The 20470-nt window shown below is 45.6% G+C and overlaps 2 protein-coding genes and 1 non-coding gene across 3 annotated transcripts in view; 2 read left to right on the top strand and 1 right to left on the bottom strand.

The window, feature by feature from the left end:
- LOC126949770 (coiled-coil domain-containing protein 136) overlaps positions 1-20470 on the top strand; it is a 113503-nt gene that overhangs the window by 64339 nt on the left and 28694 nt on the right. The window lies entirely within an intron of this gene.
- On the bottom strand, positions 209-4258 carry OPN1SW (opsin 1, short wave sensitive). The gene is made up of 5 exons (XM_050782589.1): positions 3904-4258; positions 3452-3620; positions 2962-3127; positions 2115-2354; positions 209-1136 (listed from the first exon to the last, which is right to left on the bottom strand). Exons 1-5 carry the CDS (start codon positions 4256-4258, stop codon positions 1017-1019), a joined length of 1050 nt encoding a protein of 349 aa, XP_050638546.1. The 3' UTR covers positions 209-1016.
- On the top strand, positions 14511-14582 carry TRNAP-AGG (transfer RNA proline (anticodon AGG)). Its single transcript has one exon. It is a non-coding gene; the product is annotated as a tRNA-Pro (tRNA).

Raw genomic sequence — 20470 nt, 5'->3', positions numbered from 1 at the left:
AACTCTCCTTGAAGTTCTCCCAAACTCAGAGACAGCACTGCCTTCTCCTAAATGGTTATTCTTTTCTCCCTGTTTTCTGGTATTTTCTAGCATCCTTCTCACCAGAGCCATGACCTTTCTTTACTTCCATTAGGCTGTATAACTGGAGAGACCTGCTGCTCGTTATATAATTATCTCATACCAAACACAAGCGATTCTGAATGTACACACACATTTATCTTGATTTTTATTTCAAAAAGGCTCTTTTTGGGGGGCCTGGAGGGAGAGTATAGAGCATAAGGTAAAACAATTTTATTTAACATTATGGTATTGTTTACAAATGGTACTAAGACATGCAAATTCATTTTGAGAACCTCAAGAGAATTAAACTATTAACTTTAGTAAACACACAGTTTAAGACAAATACAAAGGTTTAGCCAAATGCAATGGGGAGGAAGCACCTGGAATAATTTGTGCTTGCTCAGGGGCTTGTGGACATGGCTGTTCCTGCCAAAGCTGTAGCAGTTATCCAGAAGTTCTTTCAAACATATTTGGGACCACTAAGGTTTTTTGTTTTTGGGGGGTTTTTTTCTTTATGTCTTTCCCATTTCTAAGGTGTTTTCTTAAGTTTGTTCTAATTCAGTATATATCATCTCAGAATGGATCCCCAGCAGGAAAAAAAAAAAAAAAGTTACTAAAAAGGAAAGTATCCATACACTGAAAACTTAAAGCCATATTCCTTTTTAGTTGCCTTGTATGTAAAAATCAGTTCTCCAAGTGCTGTGAATGGTGCCACTTAGGAGTAGAAACTGATGGTTGTTGAAATGGCCTTTTTGAGGTCTGAAATAGACCCAGTGGAAACAGTAGCTTTGTAGGCAAGAAGGCAATAGTAAGAAAATGAAAAATTGACTCCCCAAACTGCCATCACTCCTCTTACCATCTTTTTTGTGTTTTTAGTAGTTTGGTTTCTGACAGAGACAATAGAAACTTACTTAAAATTTAATTCTAGTTGTTGCAAACAGGCCAATATTGGGTCCTCAGTTGGGGCCAACTTGGCTAGACGAGACAGTAGAAACTTCTGTTTTCTGGGAGCTGCTTATGTCGGATTCGTCTGTCATGGCCTTCCCACACACCATCTTCATGATGTGAGCTTGGAACTGGAGAGAAAGGCACAATTGGAGATAGCCTTGGCAGACAAGGAAGTATGGGAAAAAAGACCTCATTCTGTGTATCACCAAAGCCTTGCACAATGCTTTGTACCAGAATGCCCTTACATGGTTCTGAATCTATCTTCCCTGTCGTCAAACTATCTAGATTCCAGTCTAGAACAACTCCAGGGTCTATGGTAATCCTAAATACTCTGGTCAAGTCTGAGACCTCACTGTTCGTAAATTCACAAACCATCCTGCTTCATAAAAGCACTGCCAACAGAGGCCCCTCCATTACTAGCAGGTGCTCCCAGCTGGAAAGGACTGCCAATTCTGTTCTATCCAGGGAGGTTTCAAATTATTTTTGAGTCTACCTCTGGGATTGAGGAAACAATACCATCTGAAAGTAGGGTTTTTGCCACTTAGGGTTTGGTGTTTGGTGTTTATTACCTCAGATTTCAGGATAGGGGATAGGCAATCCCCCAGTACCTTCAGATGATAAGATATTTTAGAGATGTATGCATGTGGTACGATTTCTGTGCTTCACACATGCTCATGCAGGCTAAAAGTTGGAAGGGAAATGATTAAGAACTTATTAAATGAAAGGACTGGAAATTCAGAGGAACCTTTTTTTTTTTTTTAAGTTCCAGGATATATGTGCAGGATGTGCAGGTTTGTTACATAGGTAAACATGTGCCATAGTGGTTTGCTGCACGAGTTTTTCAATAAAGTGCTTTCACTCATCCTGTTCTTTGGAGCAACTTCGTTTTCCTGACTCAAGTTCTTTTCCTCTGGGGTTCTATTTTCTCATCTTGATAACCATGCCTTCCTCCCTGTGCTTACCAAGGGCTTCCCAACCTCCTCAGGGGTTTTGTGGCTTCCCTCTTCTACTCCTAGAAACCTGAGTAGAGTCCAGGGTGCTCCTAGTTAAAAGTCAAGAAGAACCAGGGTCTTCTGGACCACAGGAATGTGAATAGAGAGCTTTACCTGCTTATTCATGAAGCAGTAGATGATGGGATTGTAGATGCAAGCACTCTTGGAGAAGAATGCAGGAATGGTGACAAGCCGTAAGTCCAGCCCATGGTTACGGTTGTTGACCATGTACATGGCAAAGGCTGCATAGGGCACGTAGCAGACACAGAAGGATCCTACCATCACAACCACCATGCGGCTCACCTCCCGTTCAGCCTTCTGGGTCGTAGCTGACTCCTGCTGCTGAGCTGCAACCTGGGGTGAAGACAGAGAGCATCACATCCCTCTTTTTCCTGGCCCTCTGGATGCTTTTTTTTTTTTTAATTTAATTTTTTATTTTATTTTTTTTGAGACTGGAGTCTCGCTCTGTTGCCCAGGCTGGAGTTGCAGTGGTACGATCTCAGCTCACTGAACCTCCACCTCCCGGGTTCAAGTGATTCTTTTGTCTGAGCCTCCTGAGTAGCTGGGGTTAAAAGCGCATGCCACTGGACCCAGCTAATTTTTGCATTTTAGCGTTTTACGATGTAGGCCAGGCTGGTCTGGAACTACTGACCTCAGGTGACCCGCCTGCCTCGGCCTCCCAAAGTGCTGGGATGATAGGTGTTAAGTCACTGTGCCCGGCCTCTGGATACTTTTCTATGGGATGGGGGAGGGGACGTCCACTCTGAATGCCTCTTTTCTGCCCCATCTCCTGGCCTAGTTCCTTTGGATCTCCATCATTCTCCCTCCTCCCACTTCCTTTGCTGCTTTTAGATACCCTCTCTGGCTATGGACATTTCTAGGCATCTTATGTTCCAGAGCACTCTTCCTTCTCATGTGGAGCCCCAAACCCATTCCTCCCTGACTATCAAATGCCACTCACAGCTTTCAGGGCCCTCAGCAGCTGAGTGTAGGAGAAGCAGATGAGGGAGAGAGGCACAATGAAGCAGAAGATGAAGAGGAACCACGTATAGGACTCGCTGCGGTATTTGGTGCCCACGGTGTACCAGTCAGGGCCACAGGAACACTGCAAGCCCTCAGGGATGAACCTGCAAAGGACCAAACACTTGCTCACTGGACTCTCCACAAGAGTTAGTGCAGTGGGAGCTGAGATGCCTGGATTGTGTTCTCCACTTAGAACCCAGAGACTGCCCAAAGGCTTCAAGCAGTGGGGTTTTCTGTCCTGACTGGGAGAAGCTACAGCAATTCCAACTGCAGAGTAAACGCTAGCACTCGTCTCCCACTGCCCTTTCACCTCATACTACAACTCTTTAAAAAGTAGAGGTCAAAGATTAAATAGTTATACCCAAGCTCTCTTTCCACCCACATCAACCTGAGCTAATTAAGTCAGCATCGCTGCCCTGCACTCTCACCGGCTCCAGCCAAAGAAGGGTGGGATGGAGACGCCAATACCAATGGTCCAGGTAGCCAGGACCACCGTCAGTGCATGCTTGGAGCTGAAGCGGAAGTTGCCGAAGGGCTTACAGATGACAATGTAGCGCTCAAAGGCCAGGAAGGCCAGTGACCAGCCTGTCACCAGACCTGTGGTGAAATGTGAGGATAATGGGGTAGACAGGGCCCCACCCAGCCTGGCTGGCAGAGTGGCAGACAGATTGGGTGGAGCAAGCACAGAGAGACAGGACTGGACTGACATTTGGAGTGAAGACACAAACATCCTATTTTGGCCAAACTTGTAGTCTGGGTTGCTTTGTACCCCAGTATTTTAAAAAGCACCAGACTCATTTCCCCCAGACTCCTCTTTAAGGACCCCCTCCAGTAGAGTAGCAACCTTTGCCTTCCCGTAACCCCTTTTCCCCTGCAGTACCTGCTACAGTGCCCAGGAAGGCCTCGAAAGCACAAACATGGCGACCAAAGACGAAGTATCCTTTACAGCTGTTGACAAAGACAGGGAAGACAGAGAAGATGCAGAGGAGGAAGCCTCCAAAGGACACGTTGACCAGAATGTAATTGAGGGGCTGCCGCAACTTTTTGTAGCGCACTGTGGCCACCAGCACCATGGCATTGAGTGGAAACCCTGCAAGGAAGACAGTGCCCATGAAAGCTGCCTGGAGGTAGAAGGCCCAGACAGGGGCAATGTGGTACTGAGGCCCATCCCACGGCTTCACTGAAGAGATATTTTTGAACAGATAAAACTCCTCTTCCTCTGACATCTTTCTCATGGATGCCCCACACCCCCCTCTGAGTCCTCTTATAGGTGATCCTTCTACCCCAGAAAACCCCTCCTCTGAAAACACTTGGGCTCTGTGAATGATCAATACTAATCCTAAACCTCCCAAGGACAAAGTTTGGGATTAGAAATCGCTAAACCACTACCTAAACCTTTTGTGGCCCCAAAGCTGATTGTGTTCTTCAGAGGATAAAAGATTGGGCTCAAATAATCTGGATATGCAATGCTGGGTGCTGGAATGAATAGAAGTGAACTCCCTGAGGTCTGGGAGGTGCTGACCCATATTCACTGAAGATGCTTCCACCTTTTTGCTGTTCTTTTAATGGGGCTATAGAAAGGGCACGCCTTTTGTTTTGGCTTCTGGCACAACTGTATCGGTTAAGTTTTCCTCACCTCATCTGCCCCTTTGTGGAAGGTGCCCATTTTAATTCTCCTGAGAGGCTGGGAACCAGCCTCGGGCTGGAGGAAAGGGCTGGGAGTGGGGAGTGCCCTGGAAGCACATCAGTAAACAGCCTTGATGGAACAGGATTTAGGCAACTTGACAATGCCTAGAGGTCTAGGGCATCCCTGAGCCAGGCTGCCTCCATTTCTTTGTGTTGAATCTACTCAAAGAGTGTGCCTTTCCTACTCAGACCTCCAGCCAGGGAGGCGGGTCTGTTCACTGTCCTCACGCCATGTTCATGCCCACCCCTACCTTCAGCTCAACAAGTCACCACAGTCTTCCTCCTGTCTGTTCACTGAAGTCTTACCTAGCCCTCACAGCCTACCTCACAAAGACCTCTTCTGTGCAGCCCACCCCAGTGACAAGTTCCACCTGCACTTGTACTCAGTACTACACTTTAGGCTTTATGAATGAATCTTTTCCAGCTCAGCAGATCATAAATATATAGATGAGTTAAATGTGACACGCTTTAGGTATAAATAAGTTAAAAAGTGAAAGGACGGTCCAGTAATGGCAGAAAGGTTTATTAGATGAATGCACCCTTAGGCATTGTAAACTGGACACAATATGAAAACAACTTTTTGAAAACACCTAAAGTATCCAAAGCAGGCAGAAACTGAAAGGAACTCAACTCTTCAATGAAAAGAAACGTTTACATTGTTTTTTGGGTTTTTTTGTTTTTGTTGTTTTTTCCCTGAGTGTACTCCTGAGTAAAAATGGCACAGGATAGCTAGAACTTGAGCAGAAAGCCCCAGCCTTTTTTGGCTTGAGGAGTCAGAGGACAGAAGACAGTTTGGGGCTCCAGAACACCTGAAGGTAGATTTCCTGGAATGAAGGAAGCCACAGAAGGCAAAGTCTTTAAATCTGCATATAAACTCCCCTCAAATCACAGGCTGACTGCTAAACTGGATGGAGGAATTTCCAAGAGCCCAGTAAAAGACAACCACTGGAGGTCTGAAAGAGCTACACAGATTTTGACTGTAGAGTTTGAATTTGAATCCCAAGTCAGAGGGTCTGGGTAAACACTTAGGGCTTTCCACTTAAAACTCCCAAAAGGCACACCATAGAGCTAAAATCTACATCCCAGGACTAAATATTTGTTCTGAGAGTAAGGGCAAAGCCAAAGCTAACTCACACTAGCAAAAGATAAAACCAAGCCTCAGCAGGTTCAAGGTGATCAACTAGTAAGTTAACTGCTTATTAGAACAAAAATCAACACTCCTCAATGGAAGATAATCCAGTCTCTAAAGTTCACTATCTACAATGTCTAATATACAATGAAAAATTATAAGGCATATGAAAGAAAAAAAAAACCCAGAGGAAAATATGACTCATAGCCAAAAGAAAAAGCAGTCAGTAGAAGCAGAACCTGAGATGACCCAAGAAGTTGGCACCAGCCGAAAAATCTTTAAACAGTGATATAAATATATTCAAGAACTGAAAGGAAAAAGATGATCATCGTGAGTTAATGGATCTCAACAGAAGAATGGGAAAAAAATAACCAAATGGAAATTCCAGAACTGAAAACTACAACATGTCCAATGAAGAATTCACTGGATGGCTGAACAGCAGATTGGACAGCAGAAGAAGGGATCAGTGAATTTACAGATAGATCAATAACACAAAGATATCTGGAAAATTCCCAAACGCTTATGAATAAGCAATATACATCTAAATACCTTGTGAGTCAAAAGAGAAATCATAAGGAAAATTTGAAAGAATTTGAGCTGAATAACAATAAAAAAAAGTATTGGAAATTGAAGGAGGCAGCTAAAGCAGTACTTAGAGAAATATTTATAGCTTTAAGTATACTGGAAAATAAATGTTTAAAATTTAAACTTTCGCCTTGAGAAGCTGAAAGAGTGAATCAAATCTAAAATAAATAGGGGGAGATACTAAAAAGCAGAGCATAAAAAAATGAAATTTAAAATGAATAAAGAATGGAGAAAAATCAATGAAACCTGACACAAAACAACATAGTTCTCTCCTGTCTCCAGCATCTCCTCAGTAGGATCTGAGCCAATAGTTATGGATTTTCCAACCCCCTCATGATAGGAACTTGCTCAGTATCATCATTTTGAAGATTCCCAGATAGCGCAAGAGAGGTAAACTGAGTTAGGAAAATACCCAGACTGATTTTCCTCTGCTGTCACACCACAGCAATCAGCAACACAGAAGACTTCTGTGACCACATGTGTGGGGATTTCTCACCAACAAGCAAACAATCAGTTCTGCAGCAGACATCAGCTGGGTGTCCTCTAATTTAGTTCTATTCTGGCACTACCTGGAGATAGCATCAGATCTTGTAGGTTGAGGGCTCAGTCCCCAAGATTGCCATTGCTCGGCCACCCACCCCTCCCCGCAACTCCACCTCCCACCTCTCACCTTCAGCTTCCAATCACAAGCTCCTGGGTTTTGTTACCTGTGCTTCCAACCAAATGACTACAAATAGGGGATCTCACAACGCCCTCCGTGGGTTCAATTAATTTGCTAAAGCAGCTCACAGAACTCAGGGAAACACTTAACACCAGTTTATTCTAACAGGTATTATAAAGGATACAGATGAAGAGATGCATAAGGAGAGGCATGCATGTGGGAAGGAGCATGAAGATTCCATGCCCTCTCCAGGTGCCACCCTCCAGGAACTTCCGTGTGTTCAGCTATCCAGAAGCTCCTTGAACCTTGTTCTTTTTGGGGGTTTTATGGAGGCTTCATTTCTTTCTTTTTTTTTTTTTTTTTTTGAGACGGAGTTATGGGGGGAACAGGGTGGGAGGGCACTGTCTGGGAAGATGTGAGGACAGTATTAGGAGGGGCCAAAGATGTGGCCACCTAGCCTTGTACACTGGGTGTAAAAGGGTCCAGGGTATCTTGCACCCTTGCCATTTAGCCTCCCATCAGAAATGTTTGCAGAGGTGGGCACCTCAGCAGAGCCAGGATGAGCAGAGCTGCTCATCCCTTACCCTGGGCAGGACTTCAGGACCAGGGGCCAGAGGTCACCCTAAGGTGCCTATCCCTGAGCAGGGCACATGGATTGTGTGTGAGCCTGGCCTGAGTGGAACAAGCCAGCCTCCACTGTCTGCTGGGCTCTGCTGAGGTACCCACCTCTGCAAACGTTTCTGATGGGAGGCTAAATGGCGAGGGTCCAAGACACCCCGGGCCCTTTTACATCCAGTGTACAAGGCTAGGTGGCCACGTCTTTGGCCCCGCCTAATACTGTCCTCACACCTTCCTAGACAGTGCCTCCCACCCTGTTCCCCCAACAGCAGAGGGAGACAATGGGCCCAAGCTGGAGGCAACCCAATCCCCAAGGAGCTCAGACCAAAAAGAGCCTCACCCAAGCACAAAGTCTTACCGGTACTCAAGCCATGGACAAAAATTCTCCCAAGTCATGGAAGCTATGGAGTAGAAGGAGGCAAGCTTCTCAGGAAGGGGCATGGGGTAAAGGAGGAAGAGAAAATATAAAAACTGGAGGCAGGCTGGGCACGGTGGCTCACGCCTGTAATCCCAGCACTTTGGGACGCCAAGGTGGGCGGATCACTTGAGGTCAGGAGTTCACCAACCTGGCCAACATGGTGAAACCCCGTCTTTACCAAAAAATACAAAAATTTGCTGTGCAAGGTGGCACGCTGCTGCATAGTCCCAGCTACTTGGGAGGCTGAGGTAGGAGAATTGCTCGAACCCAGGAGGCAGAGGTTGCAGTGAGCTGAGATCGCGCCACTGCCCTCCAGCCTGGGCAACAGAGCGAGACCGTGTTTCAAAACAAAACACCAAAATAAAATAAAAAATAAAAACGAGGTGTTTTAGGTGCATTTAGTATATACAATGCTCTTCCCAGGCTGAAAATCACCTTATCAATTTAGAACATGTTAATACACTAAGGCTTTACAGAAGATCACGTGAAACACACTTAGACCAGGATTTCTCAACGTCAGCACTACTGACATCGAAGATAATTCTTTGTTGTGGGGGCTGTCCTGTGCGTTGTAGGATGTTGAACAGCATCCCTGTCTTCTAGATGCCAAAATTAACACTGCCAACCCAGTCATGATAACCAAAAATGTCTCCCAACATTGCCAAATGACTCCTGAGAGACAAAACCCTTCCTTCCTCACTCCCTTCCCCTCCAGCTGAGATTCAACCATTGATTTAGATTTAGACTTACAAATGTTCAGAACCCAATATAATACAATCAAGTGAAAATTTGTTTTTCCATTTGTTCCGATTGTCCAGAAAAAAGGAGAGTCCTACCAAAGTGGATATTTTCTGAATAGTTTCAGGAGGTCTGTCTTTCTTTTTCTTTCTTTTGTTCTTTCTTTCCCTCCCTCCCTCCCTCTCTCTCTCCCCGTGTCCCTCCCTCCCTCCCTCTCTTTCTCTTTCCTTCCTCCTTCCTTCCTTCCTTCCTTCCTTCCTCTCTCTCTCTCCTTCTTCCTTTCTCTCCCTTTCCTTTCTTTTTTTTCTTTTTTTTTTTTTTCTGAGACAGAGTTTCGCTCTGTCACCCGGGCTGGAGTGCAGTGGCGCTATCTCAGCTCACTGCAAGCTCCATCTCCCGGATTCACCCCATTCTCCTGCCTCAGCCTCCCAAGTAGCTGGGACTACAGGCGTGTGCCACCACACCCAGGTAATTTTTTGTATGTTTAGTAGAGATGGGGTTTCACTGTGTTAGCCAGGATGGTCTCGATCTCCTGACCTCATGATCTGCCCACCTTGGCCTCCCAAAGTGCTGGGGTTACAGGCGTCAGCCACCGTGCCCGGCCCCCCCTCCCTTCCTCCCTCCCTTCCTTTCTTTCCTTCCTTCCTTCCTTCCTTCCTTCCTTCCTTCCTTCCTTCCTTCCTTCCTTCCTTCCTTCCTTCCTCTTTCTTTCTTTCTCTCTTTCTCTCTTTCTCTTTCTTTTTCTCTTTTCTTTTTCTTTCTCTCTCTTTCTCTTTCTCTCTCCCTTTCTCTTTCTCTCTTTTCCTTCCTTCCTTTTCTTCCTTCCTTCCTTCCTTCCTTCTTTCCTTCCTTCCCTTCTCCTTCCTTCCTTCCCTTCTTTTCTTCCTTCTGACAAGATCTCACTACGTTGCGCAGGCTGGTCTTCAACTCCCAGCCTCCAGCAATCCTCCCTCCTCAGCCTCCTGTGCTGGGATTACAGGTGTGAGCCATTGTACCCAGCTAGGGGTTTTAAAATTTTTATTCTTATTAGAAGTGTATTTATTTATACGCCTTCCTTTTCCTAAAGTAGTTTAAGGGAGACTTGCAAGAATATATAGGACACAACAAGAAACAATGAATCAAATGTAGAAGCAGAAGAAAGAGAAACAACAGTGGGGAGTTAAAGAGTCAGGAATTATACTGACATTTGATGACCCTGTGAACTTGCTACTGACGGGCGACACACTCAGCCTCATGCTTTCTAGCAGCTACTCATTTACATAATTGTCCAGAGAAAAAATGCAAACCAACTGTTCTTGGAGTTATGACAGACAAGAATGCCTCCCTGGGGACTTCACAAAGGAAACATTGTCCTCAACAACATCTTTGAGTAGACAGGACAACCAGTTGCACAGGATTGGGTCTAGTACTGACCCCTCAGTATGGATTCAACACAGCACAAAGCACAATTCGAAACCATTAGGGCGAGCTCCAAGTACTGCTGGGCTGCTCTGATCTAGAGGAAATTTTGGCTCTCTGGAGGCTCAAAATGCATTTCTCCCTATCCTTCTTATTGCTTCTCTCTGTTCAGTTTTTAATAATTTAATTTCTGGTTTGAATGGAGTATGTGTACATATATATGCATATGCATTGAGCTCAAAATTCAAAAAGTACAAAAGAATATACAGGCCAGGCATGGTAGCTCACACCTGTAATCCCAGCACTTCAGAAGGCTGATGCAGGCAGATCACTTGAGGTCAGGAGTTCGAGACCAGCCTGGCCAACACGGCGAAACCCCGTCTCCCCTAAAAATACAAAAATTAGCTGGGTGTGGTGGCATGCGCCTATAATCCCAGCTATTGGGGAGGCTGAGGCATGAGAATCACTTGAACCCAGCAGAGGTGGCAGTGAGCTGAGATTGTGCCACTGTACCCCAGCTTGGGAAACAGCAAAACACTCTTCAAAAAAAAAAAAAATTATATACATATGGCCAGGCATGGTGGCTCGCGCCTGTAATCCCAGCACTTTGGGAGGCTGAGGCAGGTGGATTGCCTGAAGTCAGGAGTTCAAGACCAGCCTGGTCAACGTAGTAAAACCCTGTCTCTACTAAAAATACAAAAATTAGCCAGGTGTGGTGACACATGCCTGTAATCCCAGCTACTGAGAGGCTGAGGCAGGAGAATTGCTTGAGCCTGGGAGACGGAGTTTGCAGTGAGCTGAGATCTTGCCACTGCACTCCAGCCTGGCAGACAGAGTGAGACTCTATCTAAAAAAAAAAACAGAAGAAGAAGAGGGGCCGGGCGCGGTGGCTCAAGCCTGTAATCCCAGCACTTTGGGAGGCTGAGACGGGCGGATCATGAGGTCAGGAGATCGAGACCATCCTGGCTAACACGGTGAGACCCCGTCTCTACTAAAAAATACAAAAAACTAGCCGGGCGAGGTGGCGGGTGCCTGTAGTCCCAGCTACTCGGGAGGCTGAGGCAGGAGAATGGCGTGAACCCGGGAGGCGGAGCTTGCAGTGAGCCGAGATCTGGCCACTGCACTCCAGCCTGGGTGACAGAGCAAGACTCCGTCTCAAAAAAAAAAAAAAAAAAAAAAAAAAAAGAAGAAGAAGAGGAATTCAGAGAAAAAGAAGTTTCTTTCCCACCCAGCCTCCCAACTACTCAGTTACCCTTCTCAGAGGCAACCAGTGGTAGCTTCTTGCTGTTCTTTATATATATAGGAAGTGATGGTGATTGAGATGATGTGTGTGACAATGTTGTCTGTTAAATACTGACCCATAAGGCTCTCCAGAGAAGTGATAAGGGAAGAACTGACATGCTCTTGTGAAAATGGGGACGCAGGATCTGCCTAAAAGTCATCCTCACACCTAGGAGGAGAGTGAGGAAGCTCCTGGAGGGAGGGCCAGGATTCTCCCTAAGAGACAAAGGAGCAACTGACGGCCTGAAGTCCCGCTGCATGGATGAAGGCCACAGTGATTTTAGCCTGGAAGCAAATTCAAGGTATGTGCCAGTGGATTTCCACCAGGGCCATGCTCCTCTCCGCCGACTCCACCATCTAGGAGGCTTTTGGAAGCATGCAGGGTGTTTCAGGGCTATCACAACAGTGGAGAAGGGATTACTGGTATTCAGTGGACAGGATGCAGCTCCAGATCAGCCACACAAAGAAGAATGATCCTGCCCCAAATTCCAACAGCACCTCTGAGAGAAGCACTGGCTAGGACCCAACCCTGGTCTCAGCTCTGAAACATCTTCAGCAAAGTCCCCCTAGGAGCCCTAGCTTTGAGCAACATCACTCTCTGGCACACTCACCAAGAGGAACAATTTAGGGAATGTGTGCTGAGGTAATGGAAGGACATGTTGCGTGCGCTTTTATTTATAAGTCAGTTTAAAGCTGGGGAACAGCGACCCAAAAAAGTCTCTTTGGTTTGAGAATAGATGAGCTGTTGCCTTCCTCTCTGGCTGGATTAGTTAGCTGAGCCAGTTGTCTGGCTCAGACACTTCGATGGAAATCATGCAACTTTATCCCCTGAGTACAAAAGAATGCAGGCCAATGTATCCTCTAAAGTGAGGGCCATTCTTCCCACCTATCCAAGGGAGGGATTGGTTCAGTAGGAATCCTGCTTGAAAGGATGGAGTGTGGGATGGGCACAGTGGCTCACACCCGTAATCCTAGCTACTTGGGAGGCTGAGGTGGGAGAATCGCTTGAGCCCGGGAGGCAGAGGTTTCAGTGAGCTGAGATCGTGCCACTGCACTCCAGCCTGGGTGACAGAGTGAGACTCTTGTCTTAAAAAAAAAAAAAAAAAAAAAAAAAGGCCGGGCGCGGTGGCTCAAGCCTGTAATCCCAGCACTTTGGGAGGCCGAGGTGGGCGGATCACAAGGTCAGGAGATCGAGACCACAGTGAAACCCCGTCTCTACTAAAAATACAAAAAATTAGCCGGGCGCGGTGGCGGGCGCCTGTAGTCCCAGCTACTCAGGAGGCTGAGGCAGGAGAATGGCGTAAACCCGGGAGGCGGAGCTTGCAGTGAGCCGAGATCGCGCCACTGCACTCCAGCCTGGGCAACAGCGTGAGACTCCGTCTCAAAAAAAAAAAAAAAAAAAAGGATGGAGTGTGGAAGATTTCTCCAGGGTTACCATTTCTACTTCAAGCCAAGTGGTGAGGACTCATCTGCATATCTCTTGCCACTAGTGATTTTTTTGTGCACACTCCTAGAATTTTCTTTTTTCACTCATTCGTTCATTCCACGGACATGTGCTAAGTGATGACTGTGACAACAGTTGTGCTATGAGGATTAAGTGGGATTAATCTGGTAAAGTGCTTACACAAGGCTGGGCACACAGAAATGCCTGGGAATAGCCTGTATTGTCAGCAGTACTGCCAAGGATCAGACGTTGGGGGAGACCCAAAAGACCAATAAAACAGTATCTGCCCCCGTGGAGCTCTGAGCTCACAAAAGACCTCCCCTCCGGAAGTGAGCAAGAATCCAGGATGCGATGGATGTGTACAGGGATGGTGGAAGCACAAAAGACAGAGAGCCCAACCAAGCCCATCAGGGTCTCCTACGAGTCCCCAGTTTCTGAGGTGTGATCACCCCCCCTCACTCTCTTTGGGAACGTCCCAACCTAGGCCACCCTTAGGCTGCCAGCAGCTCCTTCCTGGGCAGCTTCCCTGGGTAGGATGTTCAGGGCAGGCTACCGTGGGGGAGGGAGTGTGGGTATTGACAGGATATAGTCCCCATTTCTGGTTTTTTAGAAAGTCTGGGTAGCAGTGTGTACTGCATTTAAAACAGTCTTAGGATTCAGATAAATGTGAATAAGCTGAATTTAGGCAAGTTAAAGCATTCTGATAAACATGAAGTATATGCTGAATTCAGGCAGTTGTTTATCTTACACTGAGGTGATACTGCTCTCACAAGGTTGCTGGAAGGTTAAATAAGATCTGTAAAGCAGGGAGCACCCTGCCTGGCCCACAACAAGCATTAAATGACAGCTTTCCTACTATGTATTTCTCTCCCCCTCGTGTTGCCATCATAACCCGTTTCCTTTGACAGCGCTTTACAGTTCTCAAGGTGCTTTCATATACATTGTCTCATGCGATCCTCACCCTGTAAGGTAGACAGGGTAGGTGTTACCTTCCCCAACCAGCAGATGAAGACACTGCGGATTTTAGCAAACATCACCTAGTCAAGAGCAAGCTGGGACAATCTTCTGGGTCCTCACCTGGGAGTCTAATGGGTTTGGAGAATGCTTTTCTGGTGGTCTGATCATGAGGTAAGAAAGAAGAGTAGCTCTCAACTGAGTGCAAGAGACCCCAGATGGGCTCACCAGCCCTAAGGGTCCTCAGGGAAATAGTGGTTCCTGGAGCCTGGCTTCTTCCCCAGCAGGACCTCCATGAACTCTGCTTGGGAGTCCTGGCGGGGTAACTGGCAGGTCAGGGGGAAGAATGGACCCTGCCTGTAGGCCCAGGCAGAGGAGCATCTGTGTGGCTCCGCAACGAGCTAGGGAGGAGCAGGAGAGAACTCAGGAGCAACGCCTGCTGGAGCGCAGCCGCCTGGGCCTGGAGCCAGCCTGGAAGTGGGAGGAGAGAGGCTCGTTCTAAGAACTACAGACTGCTTCTGTGGCTGCTGCTGATGTGGCAGGGGGAGCACATCTGGCAAGAGCTAATTGCCTGTGGCTCGTTGGTCTAGGGGTATGATTCTCGCTTAGGGTGCGAGAGGTCCCGGGTTCAAATCCCGGACGAGCCCTGCTTTTTCTGTCCATTCTCCGCTGCCACATACATATACACCGCCTACCCCTTCTAGGGTGGAAGCAAAGAGATAGCCTCCTGGTGTGTGGCTAAAGGACCCTGAGCACAAGCTGGCAGTCAGTCGCCCCATTGCCCTGACCTATACTTACCCCATTATTTCCACTGGGGCCAAACTGAGCAGGAGGGGACTGGCAGAGCATCTGGCTGGCCTGCATTTTATTTGGCAGAAAGACAGCCTGTCAGAGACATCAGGACAAGGAGCGGGCTGGGCCAGAGCTGGAGGTCAGGATCAGGCAAGCTCTCAACATAAAACCCAAGCTATGAAATGCACTGGACTCAAAGTCCAAAAGCTAGGATGACAGTTACAGTTCTGAGTCTCGAAACTTACTTCTCAGAGTTGTTGGGAGGATGAAATCAGAAACTGTAATGCACCCTAGAGATGTAGGGATTGCTAGGAATCATGTTACACACAAAGAGAATCTAAATGGGAACTTCTGGCAACATGAAAGACTGGACTAAGGTAGCTATCCCTTCATCCAGTGCCCCCAAACACACACAGGGATGTTGGATAAAATGGAATACAAAAATTAAAATGGTACAATCCCAACTTTTTTTTAATAAAGGAAATTATCAGCTATCAGGATTAAAGAAGGAACGTAAAAAACAAACAAAAAAAGCCAGGCCAGTGGCTCATGCCTATAATTCCAGCACTTTGGGAGGCCAAGGCGGGTGGATCACCTGAGGTCAGGAGTTCGAGACCAGCATGACCAACAAGGCGAAACCCAATCTCTACTAAAAATACAAAAATTAGCTGGGCATGGTGGTATGCACCTGTAATCCCAGCTACTTGGGAAGCTGAGGCAGGAGAATCGCTTGAACCCAGGAGGCGGAGGTTGCAGTGAGCCAAGATGGCACCATTGCACTCCAGCCTGGGCAACAGAGCAGGACTCCATCGAAAGGAAGAAAGAGAGAGAGAGAGGGAGGGAGAGAGGGAGGGAGGGAGGAAGGGAGGGAGGGAGGAGGGAGGGAGGGAGGGAGGGAGGGAGGAAGGAAGGGAAAGAAGGAAGGAAGGAAGGAAGGAAGGAAGGAAGGGAGGAAGGAAGGAAGGAAGGAAGGAAAGAAAGAAGAAACAAAGGAAGGAAGGAAGGAAGGAAGGGCGGGCAGGCCAAAAAAAAATGGGGGCCGGGGAGAAGGATGTCACAATGGCCTATTGTTGATGTCACACACAGATAAGATAGACACCCAAGATCTGGAGCTGTGTCTCAATGCTTCCAGCTGTAGGATACGTGGCCTCACCTGCCAGAGGCAGGGAGCCAAAGCTGAAACCCCTTCATAAAGCTCAGAATATAAAAGATCCATCTTGTTCGTCAAAAGAAGATTAAAGGCTGAGCACAGTGGCTCACACCTGCTATCCCAACATTTTGGGAGGCTGAGGCGGGGTGCTCACTTGAGCCTACGAGTTTGATACCAGCCTGGGCAACACAGCAAAACCCCTTCTCTACAAAAAAATAAATTTAAAAAATTAGCCAGGTGTGGTGGTGTGCACTGCAGTCCCAGCTACTTCAGAGGCTGAGGTGGGAGCATCACTTGAACCTGGGAGGTTGAGGCCACAATAAGCCATGATCACATCACTGCACTCCAGCCTGGGCAACACAGCCAGACCCTGTCTCTGAAAAGAAAGAAAAAGAAAAGAAAAGTGGACTAAAAACCAGCAAGGAAGCAGAGAAAAGGGGTGGAAATACAAGTCAACCCTGAGAAATTGATGTTCTAAGTCTGACCAAGTATTGTATCTGGATTTCTGTTTTCATGGTGCTGAATCCAAGCGAGAAATTAAATATAAACTTGGTTTATGACGCTTGAAATCCTTAGGAATACCACACAGCCACACAGAAGCAAAAAGAGTTCTATAAGACTATTTTCATATAACAAGGGCATATAGGACTCCCACCAAAACCAGCCAACCAACCAACCCATCAAAATTACAAAAACCCAAAATGTGCTGAAGAAGAGCTCACAATAAAAATTATGGACTTGTATAATATTAAATATTACAAACTTTCCCTGCTTTTCCCTCTGTCCAGAGAGATACAGAATGCTTTAAGTGCTCTGTGACCCAGCCAGCTGAAATGTTTTTCGCTATAGGCTTGAACCCAAGCTAGGGCCTTGAACATTCACAGGCACTGATAAAGGTGTTTAGGTTGTTGCTGAAAACACTGAAGGACAAACCATGTTGCTAAACATATAGAAGCTAGCCCTATCCCCAGTCAAATTCCTGAAACCCTCATTTAAACTTCATAACCCAGCTCCCTCATTGTGGACACACCTAGGTAGAACATCCCTTATCTTGCTCTCTGCCTTGAGGATCCACGGCAGCTCACTTTGTATGTACATTCCCCTAATAAATGCTTTGGACCAATCCCCTGATGTTTACCACTTGGTGTTTTTGGAATCTCAACCAGCCCCGTTTCAGAACAGTTTGGGGCACTCCCTTGTGGAATTACTGCTTTTGGGGTGATTCTAGCCACAGGTTCAGCTGAGAAGAAACAAAACTAGACAAGGAAGCAATTCATCATAAGGAAGGGTTGGTGGACACTGCAAACAGGAGAGCACTCCAAGAACTATACATGATAGAACAACATGAAAAACATTATATAATAAATATATGTAGAATAATTAAAGACAAGAAAATAAACCATAGGAAAAAAAATCAAATACCACATGAAGAAATGAAAGACATAACCACTGAAATTAACGACTCTTAGCACCGGAAAATTATACTTAATAACAAAGAAGACATTAAAGACTCAGTGATGCATTAAACAGGAGATTATTAGACTCAGGCAAAGAGAGAATAAGTGAACTGGAAAAGAGAGCTGATGAAATCATTCAAAATCTGAAAAAGTCGGAAAGTGATAAGATAGAAAATATGAAAGAATAGCTAAAAAAACATGAGTGAAAGAATGAGACAGACTAACATATATCTAATAGGAGTTCCTGAATGTGACTGAGAGAATGGGGAAAATATAATATTCCAATAGATAATGGTTGAGAATTTTAATGGAAGAAAGACACAGTCCTCAGGTTGAAGAGTCCTGAGCTCTGAAACACACTGTGGAGAAACTGCAGGATATTGAAGAAAGAGAAAAGTCTTTTTTTTTTTTTTTTGAGACAGGGTCTCACTCTATTGCCCAGGCTAGATTGTGGTAGTGTGATCATAGCTCACTGAAGCCTCAAACTCCTAGGCCCAAGCAATTCTTCCACCTCAGCCTCCTAAGCAGGTAGAACTACAAATGTGTGCCGTCACGTCTAGCTAATTATTTGTTTATTTATTTTGAGATGGAGTCTTGCTTTGTTGCCCAGGCTGGAGTTATTTTTTTATTTTTATAGCCACAGAGTCTTGCCATGTTGCCCAGGCTGATCTCAAACTCCTGGGCTCCAGCCATCTTCCCAAGGCACTAGGATTTTAGGCATGAGCCACCATACCTGAGAAAAACCTTAAAACAACCGGAAAGAAAAATGCCTGTCTGCCTACAAAGATAACAATTATATTTGCAGCTCACTTCTAGCAACAGGATATTGATTATAGGGGGAAAAAAAATGGAAAACAAAATATTATAGAAAAGACTTATTTTTTCAACCAGGTATGGTGGCTCATGCCTGTAATCCCAGCACTTTGGGAGGCCAAGGTGGGTGGATCACCTGAGGTCACGAGTTCAAGACCAGACTGGCCAACATGGTAAAACCCTGTCTCTACTAAAAATACAAAAATTAGCCAGGTGTGGTGGCACCCACCTGTAATCCCAGCTGCTTGGGAGGCTGAGACTGAAGAATCGCTTGAACCCAGGAGGCAGAGGTTGCAGTGAGCTGAGATCACGCCACTGCACTCCAATCTGGGTGACAGAGCGAGACACCTCAAAAAAAAAAAAAAAAAAAAGAAAGAAAGAAAGAAAAGAAAAGACGTATTGTTTTTAATTATAGAGAAAAATTTTGTCACTTACTAGCAGCAAAAGATTATAGGGAAAAACATCTTCAAAAGGCTAAGAGAAAATAACTGTCACCTAGAATTTGATGCCTACCAAATTTCCATTAAAAGGGCATGAAATAAAGACATTTTAAGATATTAACTGGGAATGCTGACCCCTCAAAGACTACACTGAAATGTCACAAAGGGTAGATTTTATAAGAGGGAAATGGAAATAAGAAGGAACGGTGAGCAGAGAAATTTATAAATATGTTAGTAGATCTAATCAAGCCTTGAGACAGATGATGATGATAAAGATGGTGGTGGTGGTGATAATGGTGAGGAGGATGATTCCTGGGGTTAGAAAGAAGGGGAAACTAAAATACTAGATAGAAATATGGGAGATGGTGGGGAAAGAAGAACAGAGTTAACATGTTCTAAGATCTTTCTATTACTCAGAAAAGTATAGTGATATTGATTCACCGTAGACCTAAGTAAGAATGTTTAGAAATATATAAAGAGGTAATCACTAAAAGAGTAGAAATAGAATGTGTAACTTCCAAATAAGTGGGGGCCAGAGAATAAATAAAATAAAGCCACTGTTAGTGGTGTTTAAATTGGTCTAACTATATTATAGAGCAATTTGGCAATGGCTAGTGAAATTTAAGATGCACCTACCTATGACCCAGAAATTCCACTTCTAGGTATCCATCCTAGGAGAACTCATGAAATTGTCAAGTGCAGCATTGTTTTTAATATGGAAAACTGGAAACAGTCAAAATGTCAATTAGCAGAAAAATGGATAAATTGCAGTGTATTCAAACAATGAAACAGTATTCAGTAGTTAAAATTCATAAACTGGAGCTATATGAAACAACATGGATAAATTAAAAAAAAAAAAGAGTTTGCAGAAGAATGCGTACAATATAACACTATTTAGATAAATTCCTAAAACACACAAGTCACAATTATGTATTGTTGGTAGATACATTCGTAAAAGGTAAAACATACATACAGGTAAAACTGGAAAACCATAAATAGAGGGCTACCTCGAATCAAACATGGCAAGATCTGACTGGTTGTAGGATTTCAGCTCTGTGTGCATGGGTTATTTGTTACGTTATTCTGTTTACCATACTTTTTGCATGTTTCAAATACTCATATTTTTTTTCTTTTTAATGAAAGGATCTAGGCATTTAGAAATAAGGGTAAAGGGGGATAAATGGCTACATCAGTCCTCAAAGAGGATGATCTCCTGGGATGAGATTAGGAGGGAGGCTGAGCCCTGAGTCCAGGGATTACAGGGATTAATTCAGATCATCCCCCTAGGTTGATCACCTTGCTGACATGCCCACCACTCCTGGCCCCTCAGAGATGCATTTCTGGACCACAGCCCCCCTCCCTCATAGCTCTTAAGCTCTTTTCTCCTGCCTTTTAACTGCCCCCCTCCCTCAACCCGGTACTGGTCTGGCCAGGGTTTGACCAAGTTTGGCTCCTGAAAATAGACTGGTTCAGGTCTCCCTTGAATGTTCTCCCAAATCAAGGGTGAAAGGTGACCTGCATGCCAGAAGCCAGGGAGAGATTAGTCTTAATACTCAGGATCAGAGCTCCCTGAGGAGAGCTTGAACCTTGGATGTCACCGTCGACAATTTCCCTGCTGTGCCTCCCTCCATTCACCAAGAGGTCAGCAGTCAAGGCCAACTGCTAACGTGACCCTGCTGGCGGAGGCAGAACCATGAGGAGCTGCGCTGGGCAGAAAGGACAGCCAGTAAGCTTCCAAAACTAGTCTTTGCCAGTTCCCGGAGCACTGCATCCCTCAAGCCCCCAGTGCAGCTCCTTTCTACCACCCCTGACAAATGCTCTGCTCCCCAAATCTGGACAGCCTTGGTGTCTGCATGCAGTAAACCCTCTGCAGAAGGGGTCTG

Source organism: Macaca thibetana, chromosome 3 (assembly GCF_024542745.1).
Source record: "Macaca thibetana thibetana isolate TM-01 chromosome 3, ASM2454274v1, whole genome shotgun sequence".
Classification (NCBI taxonomy): domain Eukaryota; kingdom Metazoa; phylum Chordata; class Mammalia; order Primates; family Cercopithecidae; genus Macaca; species Macaca thibetana.
This window is presented reverse-complemented; position numbering and strand designations above follow the sequence as displayed.

Coding starts and splice junctions, on each gene's coding strand:
- OPN1SW (XM_050782589.1), bottom strand. CDS start 4,258: ATGAGAAAGATGTCAGAGGAAGAGGAGTTTTATCTGTTCAAAAATATC. Junction 3,128..3,451: donor CCCTTCTTTGGCTGGAGCCG/GTGAGAGTGCAG, acceptor GGTCCTTTGCAG/GTTCATCCCTGAGGGCTTGC. Junction 2,355..2,961: donor TGCTGAGGGCCCTGAAAGCT/GTGAGTGGCATT, acceptor TCTTCACCCCAG/GTTGCAGCTCAGCAGCAGGA.